Source organism: Spodoptera frugiperda, chromosome 5 (assembly GCF_023101765.2).
Source record: "Spodoptera frugiperda isolate SF20-4 chromosome 5, AGI-APGP_CSIRO_Sfru_2.0, whole genome shotgun sequence".
NCBI classification, from domain to species: domain Eukaryota; kingdom Metazoa; phylum Arthropoda; class Insecta; order Lepidoptera; family Noctuidae; genus Spodoptera; species Spodoptera frugiperda.
In genome coordinates this window covers 5,931,968-5,955,589 of record NC_064216.1, presented here as the reverse complement: position 1 = coordinate 5,955,589, position 23,622 = coordinate 5,931,968, and the positions used below count along the sequence as shown (strand labels likewise).

The 23,622-nt window shown below is 36.9% G+C and overlaps 1 protein-coding gene across 3 annotated transcripts; it reads left to right on the top strand.

Annotated features, from left to right (window-relative positions):
* The first annotated feature begins 254 nt into the window (after positions 1–254).
* Positions 255–17,256, top strand: LOC118271953 (protein gooseberry). 3 transcript variants are annotated; one of them, XM_035588224.2, is made up of 6 exons: positions 255–549; positions 9,840–10,012; positions 10,139–10,397; positions 11,959–12,158; positions 12,877–13,490; positions 16,407–17,256. In XM_035588224.2, the coding sequence occupies exons 1-6, from the start codon at positions 495–497 to the stop codon at positions 16,525–16,527; spliced, it is 1,422 nt and encodes a 473-aa protein (XP_035444117.2). In that variant the 5' UTR covers positions 255–494; the 3' UTR covers positions 16,528–17,256. The 3 variants fall into 3 exon arrangements, with proteins under 3 accessions (XP_035444117.2, XP_050549637.1, XP_050549636.1); XM_050693680.1 differs by having other exon boundaries at positions 259–549; positions 10,139–10,241; XM_050693679.1 differs by lacking the exon at positions 255–549 and adding an exon at positions 7,269–7,426.
* Positions 17,257–23,622: the final 6,366 nt, after the last annotated feature.

Genomic DNA, 23,622 nt, shown 5'->3' with positions numbered 1-23,622 from the left:
AATCTTTATGAAAATCTAAAATAACAGCTGAAATTTAAATTTCACTTCTTTTGACGAATAGGAAATTTGATAATCTATCTATATTATAAGTGTTTACAGCAGAATTGGGTATTTTATTTAAAAGTTTAGCGACCGGTGATTCGTCGGATGACAAAAACAGTCGGCTGGTAGAAAGAGACAAACAATCAGGTGGAGCGGTTTCGAAGGCTGCGGAGGCGGCCAGTTTGACCATTTTTTGTTGGTCCGTTGATTGTGAAAGATTACACTTGAGAGTCGAAATACATCTTTACATCACACGTCAGTGGGCACTGAGCTGTCTTCAAAGTAACACGGATTAGACACACGCAGTTTCCTTTACGTAATTATGTCTGCGTTCTTGCTGTGATAGTGAAAGACTGAAATAGTGATCTTCTGGGACTTTTGCATGTGTTCGGACTAATTTGGTGTTTAGAGCTACTCGTCTTTTTCACTTAGCTCATAATTTATTGGCGTCCATGGCTGTATCAACACTGAATATGACACCGTACTTCACCGGATACTCTTTTCAAGGTAAGCCTTCAGATACTATGTAGTTATTTCCTACCGTAATATTTCTTTCATATACTTTGTTATTTATATCAGCGAGTACATCTGCATTTATTTGTTTATGTGTATTGTTTATTTTTATCTTCTGTAGTTTTTCATTTTTAGTACCTAACTGTTAAACATTTATATTAATTGTTTTATTAACTGCTATATTAACACTAGCAAGTGTTTCACTGAGAGTGGCACTAACATTTTTATTTTTATCAATATATTATTTTGTTTTATTATTATAAATTTAATCACTTTGCTTTAATTTAGGATTAGTAATTATTATCCAATTTGCCCTATTTAGGATTGTATTTCTTCGAACAACATAAGCATCAGATTTATTCAAATCAATTAAACTTCAAATTATGACTCTAAAACCACAACAGGGCCAATAAATAAAACACGATGTTTCACCCATGATTAGCTGACATTTAGCAGCTGATTATGTGTCGGTTATACCAGTTGGATCTAAATTATGCCATAAACACAGACAACCGCTGTTTCGGACTAAAGGGCCCGAAACGATCATAAAACTATAAAATCACGAAGAAATTACAAAGTGCCTTTTACAGCTACCAATATAACAATATTTCATCTTCGCGCGTCGGGCACAGGGCAAACGAATAAACTATAGTCTACTTTTTTCTTGTTTATAACAGAACCTTGTTTAGGCTGCACTTTCTGGAATGGTCAAGGACCGTAAGCTATAGAAAGTTGTTTGTCTCTGTTTCAATAAAGCATTTCTGTCACGACTGATCTATTGTCATACCAGTCATTGTCCGTATGATCTTGATCTTAATTGATAAAGAATAAAGGAAGCTGATCATATTTTAATATTGCTTTATCTAGCAATATTGAAATTATCACTTTTTTCGAAGCTATACGAAGGTCTATTGTTACTGTTCTAAGGTTTACAATACTGTTTCTTGTGTTCACCTTTATCGCATTTATAAACATGTATTTGCACAACCAAATAACATCATTCCGAAATAACTACACGCATTTCATACAAATACACAAAATTATTTCACTAAAACAAGATTGTACAACTAAAAGTGGCTTGCTCAATAGAGCCAAATCTAAAAACCCTTTCTGACGACGAAAATACAAAACAAAAGTTGATAACTACCATCCGAAGATATTTGTGGAGATTGTATACAATCGTTGCAGTTAAAATTTAAGAGAAATTATTACCCGTCATAAAATTACTGAATAACTTTTGTTTTCTAAGCGTCCTGTCGTTTCTCTGTATCGGAGTTTATTACCGGCGACATTTTTTTATGGACAACTAGTTTCACGGACAACCGTTCGTAAATAGTATTCTACTTCTGTACACATTTCAGTTTTTTGCTGCAACTACAGTTCCTTGTACTATTTTAAACGTTTCTTTTCTAATTTTGTGTCTATAAAAACAATTACTAAATTTGACAACTGATGTCTGAACATGGTCGGTGTCCGATATTATTATAAGACTCATATAGTACGGCGTGTTATATTTCATAAGGTTTTAAATTAAATATTCCATTGTTTCCCCCGCGGCTGGACTTTAAGATCGCCTCAAAGGCTTACCGTGTATAAATAAAACGAATACTGGTCCAAAAAGCTCTTGCACTGACGGTTTTACACATAAATCATTAGCATACGAAAACATTTCGACTGCATTGTTAAAAATGTCACTTCGACTTATGACCTGTTTCGTCTAAGGTAAATTAAAAAGAAAGAGATAAACATATTTGAAAGGGTTGGGAGAGGAGAGCCATAACATTAAAGAATGCCGACGACATTCGTATGGATACTCAGTTTTATATTTTTTTCTTATTATATTTTATTCACACTTAGGGACTAGTAATTTGTTCTGAATGTTACAGAAACTTTTAACAAGTCAACTTATTGTTTACTTAGAAATTACTAAGCGCTACTAAGTTATTAATTTACGTTGAAATCAGAAAAAGTTTTCAAAACATAAATGCTCCATTTAAACATGACTTTAATCATTTGGATGTAACGGTATTTAAGATATACATAAAACATGGGAAAAAGTCCTTTGAAAAAATGTTAGTTTCGTGCTTTTCTTCCATGAGTCACGTTTGGTGTGCGCAAGCGGCGCGGCGCGGTAGGCGTGCAGACCTCTTTGAAATATTAAAAAAATATCTCGATTTTTAATTCGAATTCAAATTATATGAGTTTCTGAAGTACAAGTATAAATCGGGATTAGTGTCTTATAAGTCCATCTGATGTGCCCGTGAACATCACAAAACGTTTGTTCAAGCTTTCGCTTTAAGAGGATGAAAGATTATTTACAAATATGCGGCCATTTGTAATTTGTAGAAATTAATTTTGTTTTTGTTTTGAATTATGAGATCCATGATTAATGTTATCTGCTTAGGTGCTTACGATTTATAAAAGTCGAAGTACCACGTTGCAGATTAATCTTCAGCATTATGTCTCATATCAGAATTTTCTAATGCCAAGACACAGTGCATAATGATGCATTTGCGTATAGTTTAAGTATGGAAGTTAATGTCGATATTAGTTGGCATAATATCTGCGATGAGTGGTGCGCCGCGATCAGATGCGCCCGCGGCTAGGTGACGGCGATGAAGCGCGATACTGATCGCCAACGCGTTGCACCTTGTAATTTTCTCTGCGAACGAGAGTGCATTTTTCATAAATCTCGCTATAAACATTTTAGAGGCTGCAACATAAGATTTGCGACAGCTATAACGTTTGTTGTTAATTACTCGGATCAGTCGTAAATTCTCTTCTCAATTAGAGTTAAACAGTTTCGACGGAGCCAATTATAAGAATGATACTACCTACATGACGGTGCATTGGATTTCTGACCTTTATGTGGGGTTCAGTACCATAATCAAGGTTTAGTCACATTCATATCACGGGCCGACAAGCGGTGCACATCTCGCGCACACGCACACATCTTGCCGGCGCGCCCGCGCAGATCAAAGGCACCGACAGGCTCTTTTAGCCGCATAATATGACGCGCCCCCCGCCTCCGCCCGCGGCCGGCGAAATGCCTCACCGCCCGATCAACCTTCAGGGCGCTTACTTGCCATTACTTATGCCGATCTATTAATAAACAAATTGATATAACGGATATTTGAAGCGGGACCTTTGATTTAACGTCATGTTGTATTAATCAAAATCAGTTTATTAGATAATTTGCTTATGAAATACGCATAATGGAGAAACTCAAAAGAGCCTCCTTTCGAATAGATCTGGTTGTGTTCGTGTACTAGTTTTAATTCGACTCATGAGTAATGTAAGACAATTATGGCCAATTAGCAACACAAACAATGTATGAATCATCAATGATTTGCTTAAAATCATTTCTGTCTAAGCTAATCGAATCTGATTATCAAAACCGAAGTCATCGATACACTCGCTTAGGTGTTGAAACGTTTTAAAGCGATTATCAGATTAACCGCGGCCCATGAGATCAGAATCTGTATCTAAAGAGCCGAGGGCGAAGCGCCTCTTTGTCGCAAAGATACACCTTTCTCTTACACAATCATTTTTTCCTTTTAATTATTACATTCCAGTTTCAATTTTACTTGTGGGTTTTTATAATTGCTTTGCATTTGACTGTCGGATTAGTAATTATATTAGCTCCGAAATTAGAACTAGTTCGAGGTTTAGCTTTCTAGATTAATTCAATAATTTGGAGCACCAGGTCATGTTATTGTACTTTGTTTATACCTGACTGACATTAATTGATTTAGTTCGATTTGTTTGATTCATTAATTAATTGATCCAAGAAATATTTGATTAAAATTGAATTTCAAATGAAATAAGTCACGTCATGTTTGTCTCATTGTTGGAATTCAAAATCATTTTCATAATCTTAATTAAGTAGCTTTATTAAAAAGTAATTGAATACTTACAGCGAGTATTAAAAATAGTGGTCCATATATTTACTGTGTTAAACAATTTAATAATGAATTCCGGCACCGAACTCGAAATAATACTTTCTGCGGTAGTAACATTTTTAGAACTAAATAATATTTACACTGGCTATTTGCACAAGTGGTAGTTCACATCTGCCATTTTCATCTGCAATATACCTTTTCATTCGCGATATCATCTCCAAAAATTAGTATGAAATATTATAACGTTGCTATAACCACAATCAGGCTTGATTGGACCAAACAACGCAATCAATTTGAGGTATTTTTGACGCACAAACAACTACGGGTATATTTATTAGTTTCTTAAGCGAAATCCTTTGTCCAAGCGGCAAGTGACGACGTCAAAGAGTCCATTTCGTGCAAGAAAAGAAAAGAATCCGTCAAATTAGTACATAACGCGTTATGAATACAGAATGAGGTCAAACAGGGCACTCTCAAACATAGCCTATTATATTGAAATAAAATATTCAGTTCCATTCATTACCTACGTAGGTACGTACATTATATTCAGCTCTGACATGCCGAAAGGCGTTGCCTCAGTTTGAACAGTTGGCAACGCGTTCAATGGGGCGACTCGTGTTTTAACAAATTAGAAAAAGTTTTGTGTTCCTGCCGGCCTAGCTACAGTACCACTTGCTGAGATGTGGAATTCACAGTACATGTCACATGAAGCTGGAACTAAAAAATAACAATATTTAAAATTACCTGACCTATTTTCATAAATATTATAACAGTTTTTTCTTACAAAGAAACACGCTTGAAATGAAAATTTCACGCCATCTACAAAGTAAACAGAATTCAGAATTTCCAAAGTCCGACCGCGATGCGTATAAGTCGGTATCTGAGATGTAACTCGTATGAGAGTATAATAGAATTGATTTGATATTCGATTGCTACATTTAGTGGCGGAGCGGCCACGCGACCACGGGCCACACAGAATACTTCGAAGACTTGAAGAAGGCTTAATGGAATGACACAGCCTTTGTGAACGCCGCCCAATTCTAATGCCTATTCAGATGGCATTTCACCTCTCTTTGTTGTTTGATTTCGGATAGTAATAGGTTATTTTATTAGTGTACAGATGATTTTTAACGAGAAAAGAAATCTTGTATCGGTATGAATCGTTATTTTTAGTTTGGCAATGAAATGGATTACCTCGTTATTAAAGCGGACCATGTATTGTTGGAAACTTCTTGTTGATCGAATTAGATTTTGTATGCTCCGTGCATGCTTCATTGCGGATTTAAATCGCTCTACATATTATTGCAATTTATTTTTCACTAGGTTTACGATGTGACTTTATTCTAGTATTGTTGTACTTCTGTTGTTTGTATTATGGCTGGTGAAAATAATTTGGCTCGAGACCAGTGTTAAGCTTGACGGCACCTCTTCGCAACTAATTCACGACATTCCACTAGCGCTAGGCTACAATGCTGAGTATGTAGTCGTTTGTACCGCTCTCACGTTTATATGAACAACCACGAAAACACATGTTTTATTTTCCTAGACAAATGTGTATACCAAAAGTCTGCATGAATTTTGAACTTGAAGCATATACGCACATACCTTTAAATTTAAAACATAACTCGAATTAGCAAATATTTTGCAGGCCTACGACAAAAGTTAGATTTGGCTCTCCAATTAAGTTTATTCATTGTCTATAACGTAAACTACAAACACTAATAAATCAAGTGCATGTGCATTAACGTTCAATTTCTAATGTTGTTACATGTTAACATCATTGATGCACGGCGACGCAAGCGGCGGCGCGGCGTAGAAGTGCGTACAAAACGAGTTGTAGCTTCATAATTTGCAATACGAAGGCAAAAACGACTGGAACATTAATTAGATTTCCTGAACTATGACCAGGTTTCGCAGAACCCACTCGTCGTACAGTTATCGTTGGTACAACTCATGTGGAAGGAAAGCGGCATGGCGTGTGACGTAAAGCCCCATATAAATTTTACTATAGGCACATTAATGTCGCTACGTGAAATTGATTTGCAAGCAGAAACATATTATGATTGTGAAAACGGGGTTTACGATTTATTTACACAATACGATATCGACTTAAAACATTATAAACTATCACTGTACCATTGTTATCAAGAACTTGCGGCAAGTTCGCCAATTGTTTTAATTTAACTACAAGAAATACATTCGACAAACATTACTTATGGACTTCTTGTTCCAACGAAATGAATAAACATCTGACAAGTGAAAGAGCGGTTGTTTAAGTCCTTCATGAACTTGCAAGAGCTATTCTAACTGGTAAATAATCAAAGCAGTTATAGTGTGCCCAGGTGTACGTCGAAGCCTGGTATGAGGTCGAGATATCTTTACGCCTATTGCGCTCATAACTTTTATTAGCCGTCATTCCCGTGTAGAACCCATTGCTAGTGCAATAGCAATTCCCTAAGACATCAAACGTTTCAACAATATAAAGTGCAATACATTGAAACAAAGTGCACCATTTCAGTTCGTACCGATTAGTGCAAATCAAAGTGCAACGTACTTTGACGCGGTTTTTAAATTAAGAAATAGAAGTTGTACAAACAGAAAATGAATTTCGTCATAGCAAAGATGGAAGGTTAAGAAATTCAATCTGTATCCGACAATGGAAGTGATAACCCGAAAGTACTACGAAGGTTGATGAAAATGTGATTGTTAATTAAAGTTGACACAGAAATGCGAATGGTGAATTCAGAATCTTCATTTATTCGGTCACGGTTTGCCTCTTACGTTTAGCATTAAATGATTGACTCTGTTTCAATTTCGTCTAACACGAACGCAACGGTTGAACGAATCGGAACACGATTATGTGATTGTGAGAAAATTTTATACTTCAACGGTGCAACGGTGTCTATGTCTAAGTTTAGTGTGTGATTATGTTTCAAGCAGACGAGACTTGCTTGCTATGAATAAAACGCGTGAGTAAAAAAATATTGACAAATAGGGTATAATTGATACATTCGGCTACTGTATTTTCGACGTCGACCTAGTGACTGAGTTTTTTTCATGTCAATTCAACTGTATTCGCAGTGGCTAACATTGGCGTACCACCCTCGTAGATGTTATTGTTGCGCTCAACTTGTGCATGATCTGAAAGCACTTCCGGACGATTAGTTTCCAATGAATGTTTGAATTTGTTGTTAACTTCACCTTCTTTTGCGTTAATAGCGTTACAATATTTGCGAATTCTATTACGCATTGTGCACTCGAGATGCTCTTTGTGAATTCTATTGTGATGTTTTCATCAATTGCGTGTTTGACTGATCCTGTTAGTTCGTTTGAAAATAGGAATCCGAATCACGTTTAGCTGGTTGTTTTTTTCGGTAAATTCAATCCATTCACAATTTTCAATGTCTGGTTTTAATTGAGAATCCTATATTAATGAAATAATTTAAGTATTGATATATGGGATTTGATCTTTCATCGTCATCAATATAATGTATCATGTTAGACAAAAAATCAATAGAGCTATAAATATGACGGTTATAAAGTATCTCGCCAAAATGAGAACTATATTATAATGAAGTGATACATTACTACAAAGCCACCCACATTTGTATAGCGGGGTTGTTATGGACACGTTATGCGTCATAAATATTTCGGGAACATAAAATTAACACTCAAAAACATGGGCTTTCGAGGCACCGCAACGTCTACGGCCGCCTACAAAAAATATGGGGATCGCTTGCAGAACCGCGGCGTGACTCCGGACACCACAAAAGCACTTCATTATAAAAACAATAATAGTTTTACTGTCCACAGAAAGAAGGTTCAAAATCCTATATTCTTTATAGCTTTCCTGTTCGTTCGGGAGTTTGTATTGATGGATACAGTTATTAACTCTAAGTTGTTTGTGTTATGGTCTACTTTTGATTGTATAATTTATATCCGTATCGGTTTCTTGTCTTATCAAAGGACATACTTGTTGACATGTTGTCTAATTGATTGGTGGTTCTCAGTAGGGGTCTAGGGCCTTACATGAGGCGGAACCTTTGAGGAATTATTTGAAATTGATAAACTATAAATGCCTTCACAAGTGGAACATGCCACTGTAACATATTTTTTTGACTAGTATTATGCGGTCAGGGATTACTAAAGTCAATTAAAATTAAATAGTTTCATGTTTTCTGTTTTTTTTTACAAGATGTAGACAATTTCTACAACATGAAAGAAGACTCGTAATTAAAAAATATTAAATCTGTCGTTGTCTTGTAATAGATTTACTGTTATTTAATAAAAAACATCTTCACAATCACATTGATGGCATTAGCTATTGTATAATATAGCTGATAGATATATTTTATCATTATCTCGTTTCCAATAGAAGTTAACATGCATGCACGAAGGCGTTGCAAAAATCGACGACTGTCGGCTTCCTTTGACGTTAGGTGGTCTCCCAACCACCGGCCGCACGAATGATGTGATTATAATAGCGACACTTTACGCACACATAACCACATTAATATATCCAGAAATAATACAATTTATATTCCAAGGGATTTTATTCGCAAACACCATTGAAGCCGCCAACTTAATTACCGCTCACGATACCCATCGCTATAAAATACCAATTAAAAATTTGATGACTTTCTTTTGACTGTTGAAAATCAAGAATGATTCATCAATCTTTGTGATTCTCCACACAACAAGAACTTGGGAGAAACTATTTCATTTAATCTAGGAATAACATATATTTTTTGTGAGAACAGAAGTCGATACTCGTAAAATGTAACAAGTCGATCCCAACAAAGGCCAGAAATAGTTTAAGTGTTATCGTTTCTGCTTGACCGCACTCGTGTAAAAGAAATTGGATACTCTTGCTTGAGAACACTGCCAATGAAACGTATAATTACGAGGTGATCGAGGCCTACCGATGACGTAGGTACATATTATTGTAGAGCGTGTAGGAGCGACGGACGTGCAACCGTGCCGCAGCTTTGTGATCCATAATGTATTGTTGCTATTCATACTTTACGCATTATTTGAGTTTAATATAGCTACTGGTTGGCCTACTAATACAGATCCAATATAAAGGCGAGCCTCCATTCGGGCGACAGCACCACAAAACATTTCACAATAATCTAATATATTGATGTATTTACGTCTATAAAGATGAGAGTACGCCATAGAATCAGGAACATAAAGAATACTGGAATATATTCTTCACGAGTAGAATACACACAATCAGAGGGCTTAGCTTTTATAGCCAAGCCGATTCGTAACTGGTTTCCATACACGTTCCCTGTTTATGTTCATTTTAGTGAGTTAGGTATTGTGAGGGAAAACTTTATTTATATTGGGATAATGCTAAGAGATTGCTTAATTCCACAGGTCAGGGTCGTATGAACCAGTTGGGTGGCGTGTTCATCAATGGTCGTCCGCTGCCGAACCACATCCGCCTAAAGATCGTGGAGATGGCGGCGGCGGGAGTGCGGCCCTGCGTCATCTCGCGCCAGCTCCGCGTCTCGCACGGCTGCGTCTCCAAGATACTCAACAGATACCAGGTGAGGAAACCACAAATCAACACATATTCGAGTTTATCGATAAAAATTATTGGATATAGTTTAAATTTTGATCACGAGGAACACGAGAGAAGGTGTAAGACTAAAGAACTTCTTTATTGTCACCAGGAAACGGGCTCCATTCGTCCCGGTGTCATTGGTGGGTCCAAGCCAAGAGTTGCAACTCCTGAAGTTGAGAACAGGATAGAAGAGCTGAAGAGACAAAACCCAGGTATATTTTCCTGGGAAATTAGAGATAAACTAATTAAAGAAGGCATTTGTGATAAAAACACAGCGCCATCTGTGAGTTCCATTTCGAGACTAATACGAGGAGGCAAAAGGGATGAATCAGATCCTAGAAGAAATCACAGCATTGATGGTATTCTAGGTAAGTAATAATACTTACCTCGGATTGTTAGACATTGTTTTGCATTATTGAATTGATTTCAATTTGCAATGTTTTCAATAACAATTCACAATGCGAACAAACATGTTGCAGTGACCTTAGGCAGTCTGCCGTATCAGTTGGTAGCATAGTTTGAAGGAGCACTTTACCGCTTGAAAAGTAATACCGCGTAGTGTGTTTGCATAAAACTTTATATTGCTCTAGTTTGTTGTGCTACTCTCTTGATAAAGAATTAACTGTGCTGTGGTTTATTCTGAGTCTATTATTTCCACGAAGGTCAACGTGGATAGGTACTGCTGAAAGTTTAGTAATATTTCAAAGTCCCTGACAGATTCAATTCAGTAATTTAAAAAGTGTCTGACGAAACCTTCGACATAATGACGCGTACATAACTCGCCGTGTCATCGTAGTCCTTAACGCTGATTCGAGACCATAATCACTTAATTTAGTTCAAAGCATACTATTATTATAAATTTATTCTTATAATGAGACTGTCGGAACGTTTGCAAACTTCACAAAATGGCGTATAAAGTTAATAATCCACGTAAAAGTGAAGCGGGCGCGGCGCGCGCGCACGCCACGGCAGCGCCCCTTGTGTCGGCTTCGAAATTGTAGGTTATAAAAATGAAATTAGTATCCAAAGGTGTTATTATCCCATCGCGTTTGGCCGCGGGGCTTGCATTACGACAATCTGTCCGTACTGCACGTCTTGTGCCGTATAGCTATCCAATATAAAATGGCGCTCCTAATATCCCGGTTCAGTGACGGAGCGCGGTTTTGCCGGCGAGATTCTGCGCACCGATAAGATTATGCATATTAAGTTGTGCGCGGCCAAAGTAATATCTACACTGGAAAAGCGGCCCCCTTTACTGCGCGAGCTCGCGTATTGAAAATTTGCTGTTCGTGCCTGTCCTGTGACGGCGGGTAACGGTACATTTCGGTCGCGAGTTTTTCGTGGAAATATTTGCATACGCGCGGACTTTGGGAACATCGGCCGTTGATTATTATTTCAGGGTCCGAACAAGTTTTGCATATTGAAAATTTGCATACTTGTACTTTTGTTTATTTTCCCTTTGTCCGATCCAAACAAACGTACGAACAGCAAAAAATGTTGGACCCGATGCCTCATCTGTTCATAACGTGATCAAGTTCTCTATAATCTAATTCCATTTTATTATCAGCTAGCATAAAGTAATATTTATTAAGGCCCCGAAGAATTCATTTGAGGCTAGTAGAGGCGTAGTGTAATGTGGTTACGTTTAATTTAATCGAGGCCGCGTGTGGTCCGCGCGGTAGTCCAATATAATCGACGTAAAACAAAAACAAATGATGTTAGAAAGTCGCAATAAAAATTATTACAAAATTATTACGACAAAACTCATGTTATTTCAAAAGTCATCTATGTGACTGAGGCCATCTGGAACAAACTTTAATAACATTTATTTAATAGCAACCGTAGAATTAGTCTCTCGATGATATTAATGCCTTATTTTAGCTCCGCACTTACCGCCTTGTACCAACGAAGTATTTTTTTACCCATCAGGTCCATCATCTTGTGAAGACTCAGATACCGAGTCGGAGCCAGGAATCACGCTGAAGAGGAAACAGCGTAGATCTAGGACTACCTTCTCAGGAGACCAGCTGGAGGCTTTGGAGCGCGCTTTCACCAGGACTCAGTACCCTGATGTATACACCAGGGAAGAACTCGCACAGAAAACCAAGTTAACTGAAGCTAGAGTTCAGGTATGAATAACATTGAAATCTTTAAAATCTTTCAGAATAGTTGCTTTTCCAGAAATAATTCACATCTCAATGTTTTCAACTTCGAGTATAATGATATAGACCGTATAAATATGAAACCGCCAAGCAACTTTTTAACACGTCTGATTGAACCTGTAATTTGTTTTCTCAAGAGCATGCGATACAATGAGTATCGGTAGCCAACCCGAAACAGGTTGGGAGTATCAATGATAGATGAACGCTATCAAACAATCCCATTGTTGGCCGCACTCACTTCCCGCCCCTACAAAAGCGTGGCACTAAAAAAACATAATTACCTTTATAATTAATTACAACAATAGTAAGAGCTACCATATGTTGTTCATCGCTACCGATGTTTTATCAGTTTTTGTTCAATTTGTTGCCCCTCGTAATTGTAGGCTTCTATAAGACAGTGTAATCGACTTACCACTGTAATTATCTATTGATGAGTTGGGCATTCGTAATATTTATAGCAGTATCAATCGCAGCTACTGTCAAAGCATCATAATATTTTGCTCGCATAAATTCAAATCATGTTTTTTGCGAGGCTTACGATCGAAGCCTTATAATGTGAAGACTTTGTAACAATATTAATTATAAACGTAATTAACTGATTGGATTCCTCGCTTAGATTGCATTGAGCAATCAGTAATGTTTAATTATTCTTAACAAGGAGTTAATTAAAGTTTGTTTTCTTTAGGTATGGTTTTCTAACCGAAGAGCTCGACTTCGAAAACAATTGAACTCGCAACAACTGAGCGCCTTCAACACCATGTCTCTGCAGTCAGCGTTCCCATCAGTGCACCAACAATACGAGCCTCCATCTACTTTCAACGCTCAATGTGCTTCTTGGCAACAATCGTATTCATCCGCGTTGGGTACTAGCTCCGTCCTGAACTCCGCTCTAGCTCCTTCCCTTCATCAATCAGCATTAACTGCTCCTTCTGTATGCCAGTCAGCGCTTGCAGCGTCCAGTCTCCATCCACCAACTTCAAGTTCATTCTCCTCTGGTAACCTAACGCCCCTTTCCCACTCTTCTGAACTTGCTACTCCCTTGCAAGCACCTACTGAGCCAACCCCTCCGAGCTCGAGTCCAACCACGACGAGTCCTTCTGCAAACCAGAGCAGTGCACTCACTTACCAACACTCAACATATGCGAACCCAAGTGAACCTGTATCTCACCCGTATGGTTACGGAGACTACTCGAAGCAAGAGCACGCCATGTCAGCACACAACCACTGGACCACTAGGCAACTCAGCGGACACCCGCAAAACAAACTCGCAGAAGTCAGCGCCTGGCCTGAAAACTATAGGTAAGTTGATTAATTCTAATTTAACGTAACGTTTATATTAAACAAACACAGCTTCAAACATCTCAATAATCCCCGACGGCAACTAAGTAGTTCTATGAATTATTGATGTCGAGCTACTCATCTGGCTTAGCTTATACGGATGAATATGCAATTACAATAAAGTGACCTTTGCTGCCAACCATTTAAATAACTATCTATTATGTGGATACCAGATATGACTGTTACACTAATAGTAGGTTTAGGGCGCACGTTCGCAATGACATCATTTCGTGTTAGTCAATATGTACAAGTGAGGAGTATGACGCGAGCTGTCGTCGTCATCTCGTGTCGTGAGCTCGTGATTCTCGACCGTGTACATAGGATGCGTGTAATGCCGCGTCCGGTGGCTATCGATCGGGCGTGGGCTCGATCGCAAATCGGGGTGCGTACGTTTTATTTCTTTTCACCTTCCTTTATCATTAGCCGAAGCGGCCGCTAATCAATTAAGAGTGTAAGAAGTCGGCCATTATACGCCGCGCGGGTGGTTATTACAGCGCGCGCCTCGTAATACGCCGATCCGATCGTGAACGCAATAGGGCTGCGAATTTTATAGTGATTTCGCATCGATTTTTAATTAAATTTTTACTTAGTTATTTTAAATTATGTTACGATATGCGATGTATTATCGTCTTTGAAACCGGAGTTTTATTACAACAGAAAGAGGGTCGTAGAAAACATTTCGCTCGTGCCGTGTCGATGGCATATGTAACTACCAAAGTGAATTTGTCGAATGACAATGTGACAAATACATTGTCGCTTTGTACTGTATACGGCGACGACATTTATCTGTGTTATCGAGACAAAGCACGTCTATAAACCTTACATTGGACCACACACAATATCTCTCCTTGTACAATAGAAGACAAACTAATAATATATGGGTTAGCTACGTTTGCGTGTCGGTATGTCTTATCTAGTCCTTTACGCGCGCTTGATTGACGTAACACTTCGTTTCAACTCTATTTGTTATTTTTGTCTGCCAAAAATATTGTATTGTGTGCCGAAAGTGTGGCTAATGGCCGTTTCATATCTATTTGTTGACGAAAATAATAGAAGGAAATTCATTTGATGGAACCTTTGTCGGTTGTAGGCAATGTTGGTGTGGCCGGAAAAGCTATATTTTGTACAATGTCCATGAGTCACAATAAATCAGCAAGCGGCCTATGTATTAGTAGTGAGATACGTACGTAATTACCTATCGCTATAATTAACATGGCCACTTGGACAGTCATTGGCCATAAATAGCGATTGTGATTGTCACCTCATAGCTTATTTTATTTGTCGCTCCGGTGGTTTTATTACACTAGTATTTACTTGAAATTACGGTGTACTTGATCACTGCACGTTACACACAGTGTAAAACGATTAGTTATTTTATCGACGTTGAAATATAAAAACCTTTCTGTACTTGCCTACATAGGATATCGATACCCCGATCATATTAATCATAATTTTGACTCACCACTACCTATACAATTTTTGGAATCGAAATAATATTCAAAATTGTACGTATCGTTGTTTTAAAGAGAAAAATACCGCTTCATTATTACTGATATTAATTCTTCGCCGTCCGTTACTGAAATGTTTAATTAAACGACACATTTCATTCGCATAATCGATGAAAGTAAACACAATCAGCTGCCCTTTATTTATTGATACCCATATTTCTTAATTCATGAAATTTCAGTAACATTTATGCTATTTCATTGACTTGGAAATAGCAACAACACAGCGTTTGTTTAGGTTAATGGCTTCCAAGTACTGCTGGCCGATCATTTATTGATATTAGAAATCTACGCCGGTACAATACGTAGCGGATAACAGATAAACACACGTTGCTTTGTGGCCGGCTCGGCAATTAATGAGAGGCCGAACGTGACATTAGTGCAGTGAACCTAAGCATTATGCTAACGCGAACCCGGTATTAAAACTTATCTGCAGCTATTTGCATTCGACTTCCTAAACTGCAGTAAGCCTCGCGTGCGGCGCGGAGCAACCACCTTGCCTCGAACACTTTCCTCCACAGAAACACTCGCCCGGTTATTGTTTTCGCACGTGTTGCATTCTCATGTTAAAATGTTTATGCACATATTTACCATAAGGATACACTATGGTATGCGGGATGAAGTTAAGTAATAACTAATAACTAATAGTCCTGCCTACACCATCTAGCCAGCTCTCGGAACTACCTAGAATAATATTCACAAAAGAAAACGTTTTTACTGCCTTCCAAAGTAATTATGCTATTCAGAGCAGCAAAATGTAGGTTTTCATTGTGATCGTAGCATTACGTGCGGCCTTCGTTGTTTATGAGCGATGTACGACACTAATGTACCTTAATAATGTATTAGCCACTGTATTAACTATAAATTAAAATTTTATTGCACGCCCGGTCACGAAATGCTTCCGAAAATCCCACTGTTCATTGTGCATATAGAGACCTCGAGTAAATTATGTAGTTCGGTAGGCCGGTACGAGTCACAATTACAAGGCGGCATTAAAGCTTACACTGTGTTATTATTTAATTATGTTTAGTGTAATCGATAGATTCTCGATACTACGTTTATTCACCGAACGGAACCTATGAAGCGATTAAATTACGCAATACAACCCGTATCCCACGCTCAGAGTTTTAATATAATGCAATATAGATATTCCATGTTGTGAAGCATATTGACAATATGGAAGACGTGTCTGCGACATCAAAGTAAAAAGACCAAGAATTATGTAGTCTTCTATGCATTGTTACGTGACGCCTACGTGTAGGCTTTAGAAGTATCTGCTATTAATAGTTATTGGATATAACGAGCTCCAATATAAGGCGGTGCGCTAACATGAAATATAAGATTTTTAATATTCATTTTTCTTTTGTTACAGTTCATTCTTCGGCACCAACGCGTCTCACTACGCTTCGCACGCGCACTCGCCCACTGAGGCCAAGTCTGGGTATCCTTACTTAGGACAACTTGGTGGTATGGACATGGGCAGAGTACACTAGACAAATGCCTTACGAAACAGTAGTTTCTATTAAATTATATTTAGATTCACAATACATGGTCCAGATCATATCGGAATGTGCCTTCATAATACCGAATCTAATAAAATTTCTTTATTAAAGAATATTTATATTTACAACGACGCAATAAAGATGTATATTGTATCCGATAGATATTTTCAGAGCCTTCATTAGACTTTTCTGTATCATAGAGATGTATTATATAATACGTAGTTTCATAGCATGTTTTATATTATAATGTTTTATGGTTCCTCATCTAGAAAGCGCACTAAATAAAATGTTTCCCGTAGATTTTATCCCCTTTTAGGTATAGATCGTTGCTACATTTTATAAGTTGTTATATGTATATTGTATTTTAGATATAATCAATGTTAGTAATCAATATTGAATTAATGTTTTAAAATAACAATAGACATGTAACTTTTCCTAATATTTAAATGTAATATAGTTGCTAAAAGATGGATAACTTTTTCTCTAGATCTATTTTTATTTGTACATATTTTAGTGACGAATTAAATAATCTGTTTTCTTTCTGTTAGCGACTATACTAAAAGATTGACCCTAAAATTGCCTTGAATAAAGTTGTGATTTTATATGGATAATGTATTTATTTATAGGTATACTATTGTAACTTAGATTTAGTTATGTATAGAGTATAAGCACTTTGTAAAATAACGGTTTACCCAGAATAAATGAATGCTAATGAAAATAGTCTGTGATTTTTTTTAAAACACCCCAATCTTATGATGCTTGTACTACAATAAAGTATCATAATACTAGTATTGTTAAAGCAATATCCTTCGTATTGTCTAGGCATTACGTACGAGTATTGTTTAGGCTTATCTAAGGGCTGTCAAATACAGGTGAATTAATTCAATAGGCAAGCTCTACACGTGCCGATCATCGTAGCTTTGAGGTTTCGTTAGTCCGTCTATCTAGACGTCGATGGCAGACAAGCGGATCTCTTTGACACAGAAACATTCTTGTTAATGATGACCAGGTTTAATACTGATTTCCAAAATCTATTGAAATTGAATGGAAAGTTTGTACTGTTTTGAACGATAGAAGAACTTAAGTACATTGCAAAGACCCGAAGTTACTTGTTTACCTAGTGGGATTTCCGGGACTCCTGCTTGAAAAGTATGAGTAGGAACGGGGTAATTTTTAGTCATTAAGAGTATAACACTCCATCTCGCATCGCCAAAAGCGTGAGAAATCAGTGGATGATATAAGTTTTTAAACTGGCATGGGCACTAATAATATCATTAGAACTTAAAACGTGACAAAAACTAATAAATATGGTAAATATTTTAGGTTTTAAGCAATGGACATTGAATGATTTTCAAAATTCATCATATTTTACGTATGTATTGCAAAAGTCAATGGAATTATTAAAGTAGAATCGTCTTGATCTTTTGTTATACAGATCAAAGATATGAATAGAAGAAGATTATTGTGCTCTTTTGGGATAAATAATCTCGATTCGCATATTTCATTAATATTCCGTGTATAATAATGTTGCATATGAAACTGCAAAGATATACGTATGAAATATTTTTATATTCAAGTCTTAAAATACTAACTTTCTTTGAGACAGTGCAAAAGTCTCATTTAACTTTGAAGTTACCCACCCACTTGTCTCGAATTCAGACTTAAGTTTCCACATGCAAACCCAAGTTTCTGACTTAAATATTTAAGATAAGGAACTTGGAAAACTTACTTAGTACTTACTTAGGTACTTACGTAGGAAATGTGGTTGGATTTTCTTCTGCAATATCACTTAAATATACAGGTAAATGTTAGGCTTATAGCTGTTGTTATATTTTCTTTAAATGAACCTTGTAGCATTACAGTTGAATTCATGTGACCATTTTACGGTTATGAACAGTTGCAATGGCCGGAGGAACTATATGGTTTTTTGAATTTGTAACTATGTGTCGTACAAATTAGGTTGCAAATTGTACCTACCATTGTATTAGAGAAGATTAAAAGTTATCATTGTGATTGTGGATAATTTTTGAGAGTAAAGATAGATACAGTATTGCGAATATGTTGCTATGTATTCCAATTCAATTCCGAGTCGGGTAAGGATTGCTGAACATGTTTCTGTTTTCTGGAAAGCTTTAATTAGTTAAAAAGAAAATATGGGGTCTAAAATTTGACACTTACTATACTTATGTGCATTGAACTATAACATAATGGGTGATACGAGTACATAACGTACATATGTATATGTGTTTTTTTGTCAATATTAAAAATGTACCAGTATTTATGTTAATCTAGGAAACGATCACTTTATAAACGGTATTCATATCAGCAACAATAACAGGAATTCCTACACATATAGACAATGCCAGAAGCTGTCTTTCAGCATTGTATGGGCGTAATGAGGCAGTCAAATACAAGCCCCGCATGTAATCCGACTAATTATGCTGAAGACTCGTATATTCCGTATCATACTGGGAGTGGGCGGTACCACTGATGAGAATAGCTTTGAAGGGCAGGCAGAGTTGTAGGCTTTGTGTATGATGCACTTATGAGCTAACAATGTTAATAATTTCACGTTGTTAAGAGATTTTGGTTTTCTTTTTGAACAGCATTGCACACTATGTAGTACTTTCTCCTGTGTCGTGGGTGCGTTTACAAACATAGAAGTTCACATATACAGGACACCCAGTCCCGAAACAATAATTTTTGGATCACACAAAGAGTTGTTCACGGCTACACGTTGCGCGGTAGCCGGTACTCCAGCCACCGTGCCACACAGACCCTAATTAACAATTTGTCGATCACACAAAGTGTTGTTCCGTGCGGAAATCGAACCCGCTACACGTTGCGCGGCAGTCGGTTACATCTAGTCTAGATTTAGACTGGAAGTAGTGTTGATAATTTCAAACCGGAACCGATATTTTGGCACGTCAGTGTTTTAAATGCTGATCAGTAATGAACTCTATATCTGCTATTAAACGGTCTGTAATTGGCATTTAACCCCCTTCCTGACGTCTGATCGATTTAATATTTCGTACACACTCTTAATCTTGATGACCATGCAATAAAATCCCAATAAAACACGTTTAACATCAAAACTTTTTACGTAGGTACTACTTGTTTCTAAAAACACACAATTTTTATAAATGACAATGTAGTACTGACTATTCGTACTTTGGTTTATTTCCACAATAAAATGACAGGCTTATATTCATCCGGTTTTCCGAATAAGTAAAACCGTCTTTTTGTGGGCAAATTGATATTTTTATATCTTACCTTGTAAGTATAACGGATATAGGGATAAAAGTGGATAATAAATGTTACTTATCCGGGTTACTATTGAAGCTTTTCCGGATATATTTTTGTTAGAATAGATAAAAGTATTATTTCCTCAAGGTTGTACGTAGTAGCAGATGTGATTACTGGGTACCCGCTATGGTGTACTTATGTGCTTTTTACGGAGTATTTTCACAAATAAAGGAGAACAGCAACCTTCATAGGGATTTAGAAGAACCAGAGACAGGTAAAGTTTATTTTCCTTAATATTTGATCTACTTATTTGAATACTGTTTTTTTATGTAATAAGCCGGTAAACGAGCAGACGTATCACCTGATGGTAAGCAATCGCCGCCGCCAATGGATACTTGAAATACCGGAGGCGTTACAAGTGTGTTGCCAGCCTTTTGGGGGTTAGAAATTTAAAGGTTGTTAAGGGTTTGGGAAGATTCTGAAATGGGGGTAATTGGGTCTCCAGTAACCTCATTCATTCACACAACGAAACACAACACAAGTGTATCTTTTAGTTACTAATTCTAGTGTAAACTATGCAAATTGATGACTATTTGGTATTCTCTTTTAACTATCAAAGTCCATATTAGTTTTAACCTTATTTACCAAACAATAAGGTCGGGTGGTACGGAAATGTTAATCAAAGGTTCAAGTGTTCTCAAATAATCCCTTTCCAATCTAGAGTGGAAAACATTTTAATTTGTGAATTTAATTAACATAGGTACATAGTTCTCTATGTATGTGTTTGGGATAAGTCCAGTTCAATGTCCGTTCAGGGTAGTAGTATTATATGTTGACATAGTTATGTTGGTGGTACTAATAACGTAGGCCAGCGACTCTCAAACTATTCTCTCTCTAACTATATTCGTGACTGATTTAGGTGTTCATAGTTTAATGTAAAAGTTTAGTAATACTTATTTAAAAAAAGATTCATATGAAAGTGATCCTTCAAGTTTTTCTGTTTTTCCGTTTAACTACAAAGTTGAAGGAGCGCAAAGGATTTATGTTCTATTGCTAAATGTAGTACACAACACATACATATACAACGTCACCTCTTTTAACCCCGAAAGAGTAGATAGTGGTGCACATTAGGGCACGTAATGCCGCTATACAATGTACACCCACTTTTCAACATTGTGTTATAGGTCCCATGTAATAGGGTGGTGAACACATTGCCATAATTCCAGACTCCGTGCTACTATTGATAAAGTTTCGAAAACCAGTAAAAGTTTGCCCGACTCAGGAATCGAACCCGAGATTCCTTGTTGGGCAGTCGCACTTACGACAACTCGGCCAACGAGCAGCTTAATGTAGTACTTATAACTTAATTGATGAAGTATTTGTATTCACACAAAATAAACAAATGGAGGTACTTACCTAATGTTGCGATGCCACCCCACACTTTATTTACGACGCCTCGCCTAGCCGTAAATCCGTAAGTCTTAATTTGAGAAACACTGGCCTAGCCGATCAAAAGAGCTCTTCATAATATATTTTCGTCTCAGTGAATTTCCACTAAGTCTTTATTGGAACGATGAAATGTTGGGTATTAAGTATCGAGTGATATCACCTAAATCTAAAGAGACGCTTTGCGAAATCCTTATGAAAGGGGTTTTGTTGTTTTTGTTAGTATTGTCGTCTATCGTGTTTACGTAGCTGTGAATATAATGTTGGATTTCGATATTAGGTCAAATATTTTTTAAAAAAAACGTTGTTCCACATTAGGACTTTGGTCTTGTATCGTGAGTGCCTTTACAAACATACAATTTCACATATACGTCACACCCAGACCCGAAACACCGAAACAACAACTTGTGGATCACACAAAGAGTTGCTCCGTGCGTTAATAGAACCCGTGACACGTAGTGCGGCAGTCATTTGCCCAGCTACCGCACCGACTGTGCAGTTGAGATTATTAATGCAAAAGTGTGTGCGTCTGTTTATTAGCCCGACTTTCACGGAAAAATCACCACAGATTCATCATTTTTGTACCGTGATTATTGTGTTTTCAGATAGAGAGTTGGATGTGTAGGCCTTTTTTCCTTTGACGACATTTTCGAAGGCTCATTCATTACAAACGTTTCTTTATTTCCTACAGAAGTGTATCCGTACTAAAACTAGTTCAGCCATAAAAATAGGGACAATTACTTCGCAAGGAAGATTTTGCTCTACGAGGAAGTTAATCTTTTATTTGATGTTTGTCCTCCCTAAATCCCAAAATAACTTTACAAGGTGAATGACCATCTATTTGTTACTTGTTTAATTTAATTAGAATCAACACGAAGACCTACGAGTATTCACTACTATTTAATTAACGATTTAAACTTCTAGGCTATTGTTTTGTTACTCTAATTCTGTTGACATTGTTGGAACTAAAATAACTGTTTTAACTAGTAATTATCTAAGTTTGAGAGACAGACAAGGGTCTTTGTATTAGAAAAGTTTATAGAATAGTCAGTCGTTTAGTGTTTTGAAGACTGGGAACAAAAAAATATCGTAGTCAGGAATACTAAAACGCAATATCCCTCCTAATCTTCCCAATCCCCGATTCCTCAACAACCCTTAAATTCCTAAGTTCCTAACTCTCAAAAAACCGGCAATGCACTGGTAATACTTCTGGTGTTTCAGGTGGCGACGGTTATTGCATTCCATCAAGTTATCCGTCTTATTGTAACTTTCGTGAGACATACTAAATTAATTATAATGTTATCGGCTTGAAACTAGTCCAGTTCCTCGTCAAAATGTCACGTGAGTAAGCCGATATCATAATAATTAAGTTATCCGTCTGTTAGTTTACCGGCTTATAACTTATCTTATTAACATTAGAAATAAATAACAAGTAACTTCAAATGATGAAGTTCTCCCTGAAATCAATCAACATTTATTATTGAACTTTTCTTAAATTAGAAAACATGCTTTAATAAAAAAAATATCGTTATTTATTTTCTAGGGGTAAGAAATACTGCCAATTATAATAAAAATAAAACTCCACTAGACTTCATATTTCAGTATATTCAGCTTAGACATTAACTAGACTCCACTTATAACAATAATCCATCAAACCGTGGTCACTTAAGATATCGATGATGTTGACGTCGCGACGCGATGTTGACGCCGACGTCAGCCGCGCTCGATGAACGCGGAAGGCGAATCAACACAGTAAAGCTTTTGAATCAGAAACGTGATTTCAGTCAGGTTTTTACCACAAAAACGGAGTGTTCAACGCAAAAAGTATTCGGTAAGGCACACGCGTGGGAACCGCAGTGGACTTGACGACGATATTCGTTTGTGCCGTGGATTCGAGAAGTTTGGATAGGAAGTTTAGAGGACTGTCAGTAGAGAGGGATAAGTTTTAAAATTGTTTGTTGATTACAAACATATGGATGATGGCTATTTATGTAGTAAGTATTTTACAAGTAATACATAAAAATAGTTTTTTTTATGTTGAACGGTTTTAATGAGCTTATATTGCTTGTATGGTCATCAAGATTAAAGGTGTGTACCAAATATCATATCGATCTGACGACAGGACAAACTGGTCAAGCTAAATAAAATCGTAATCACAATAGATTTACACAAAAGATTAAGAAAAGAGCATACTCCTTTTTAAAAGGCCGGCAACGCACCTGTGTCTCCTCTGGTGTTGCGGGCGCTGATCGCTTACCATTATAAGGTGACACGTCTCCTCGTTTGCCACCTATTCCATAAAAAACCACGTTACGTCTTTTTATATTTATTAAAGGAACATGACATTACAATTTTATACTTGTATCGTAAAAGCTTTTGTTATTTACCACCAGA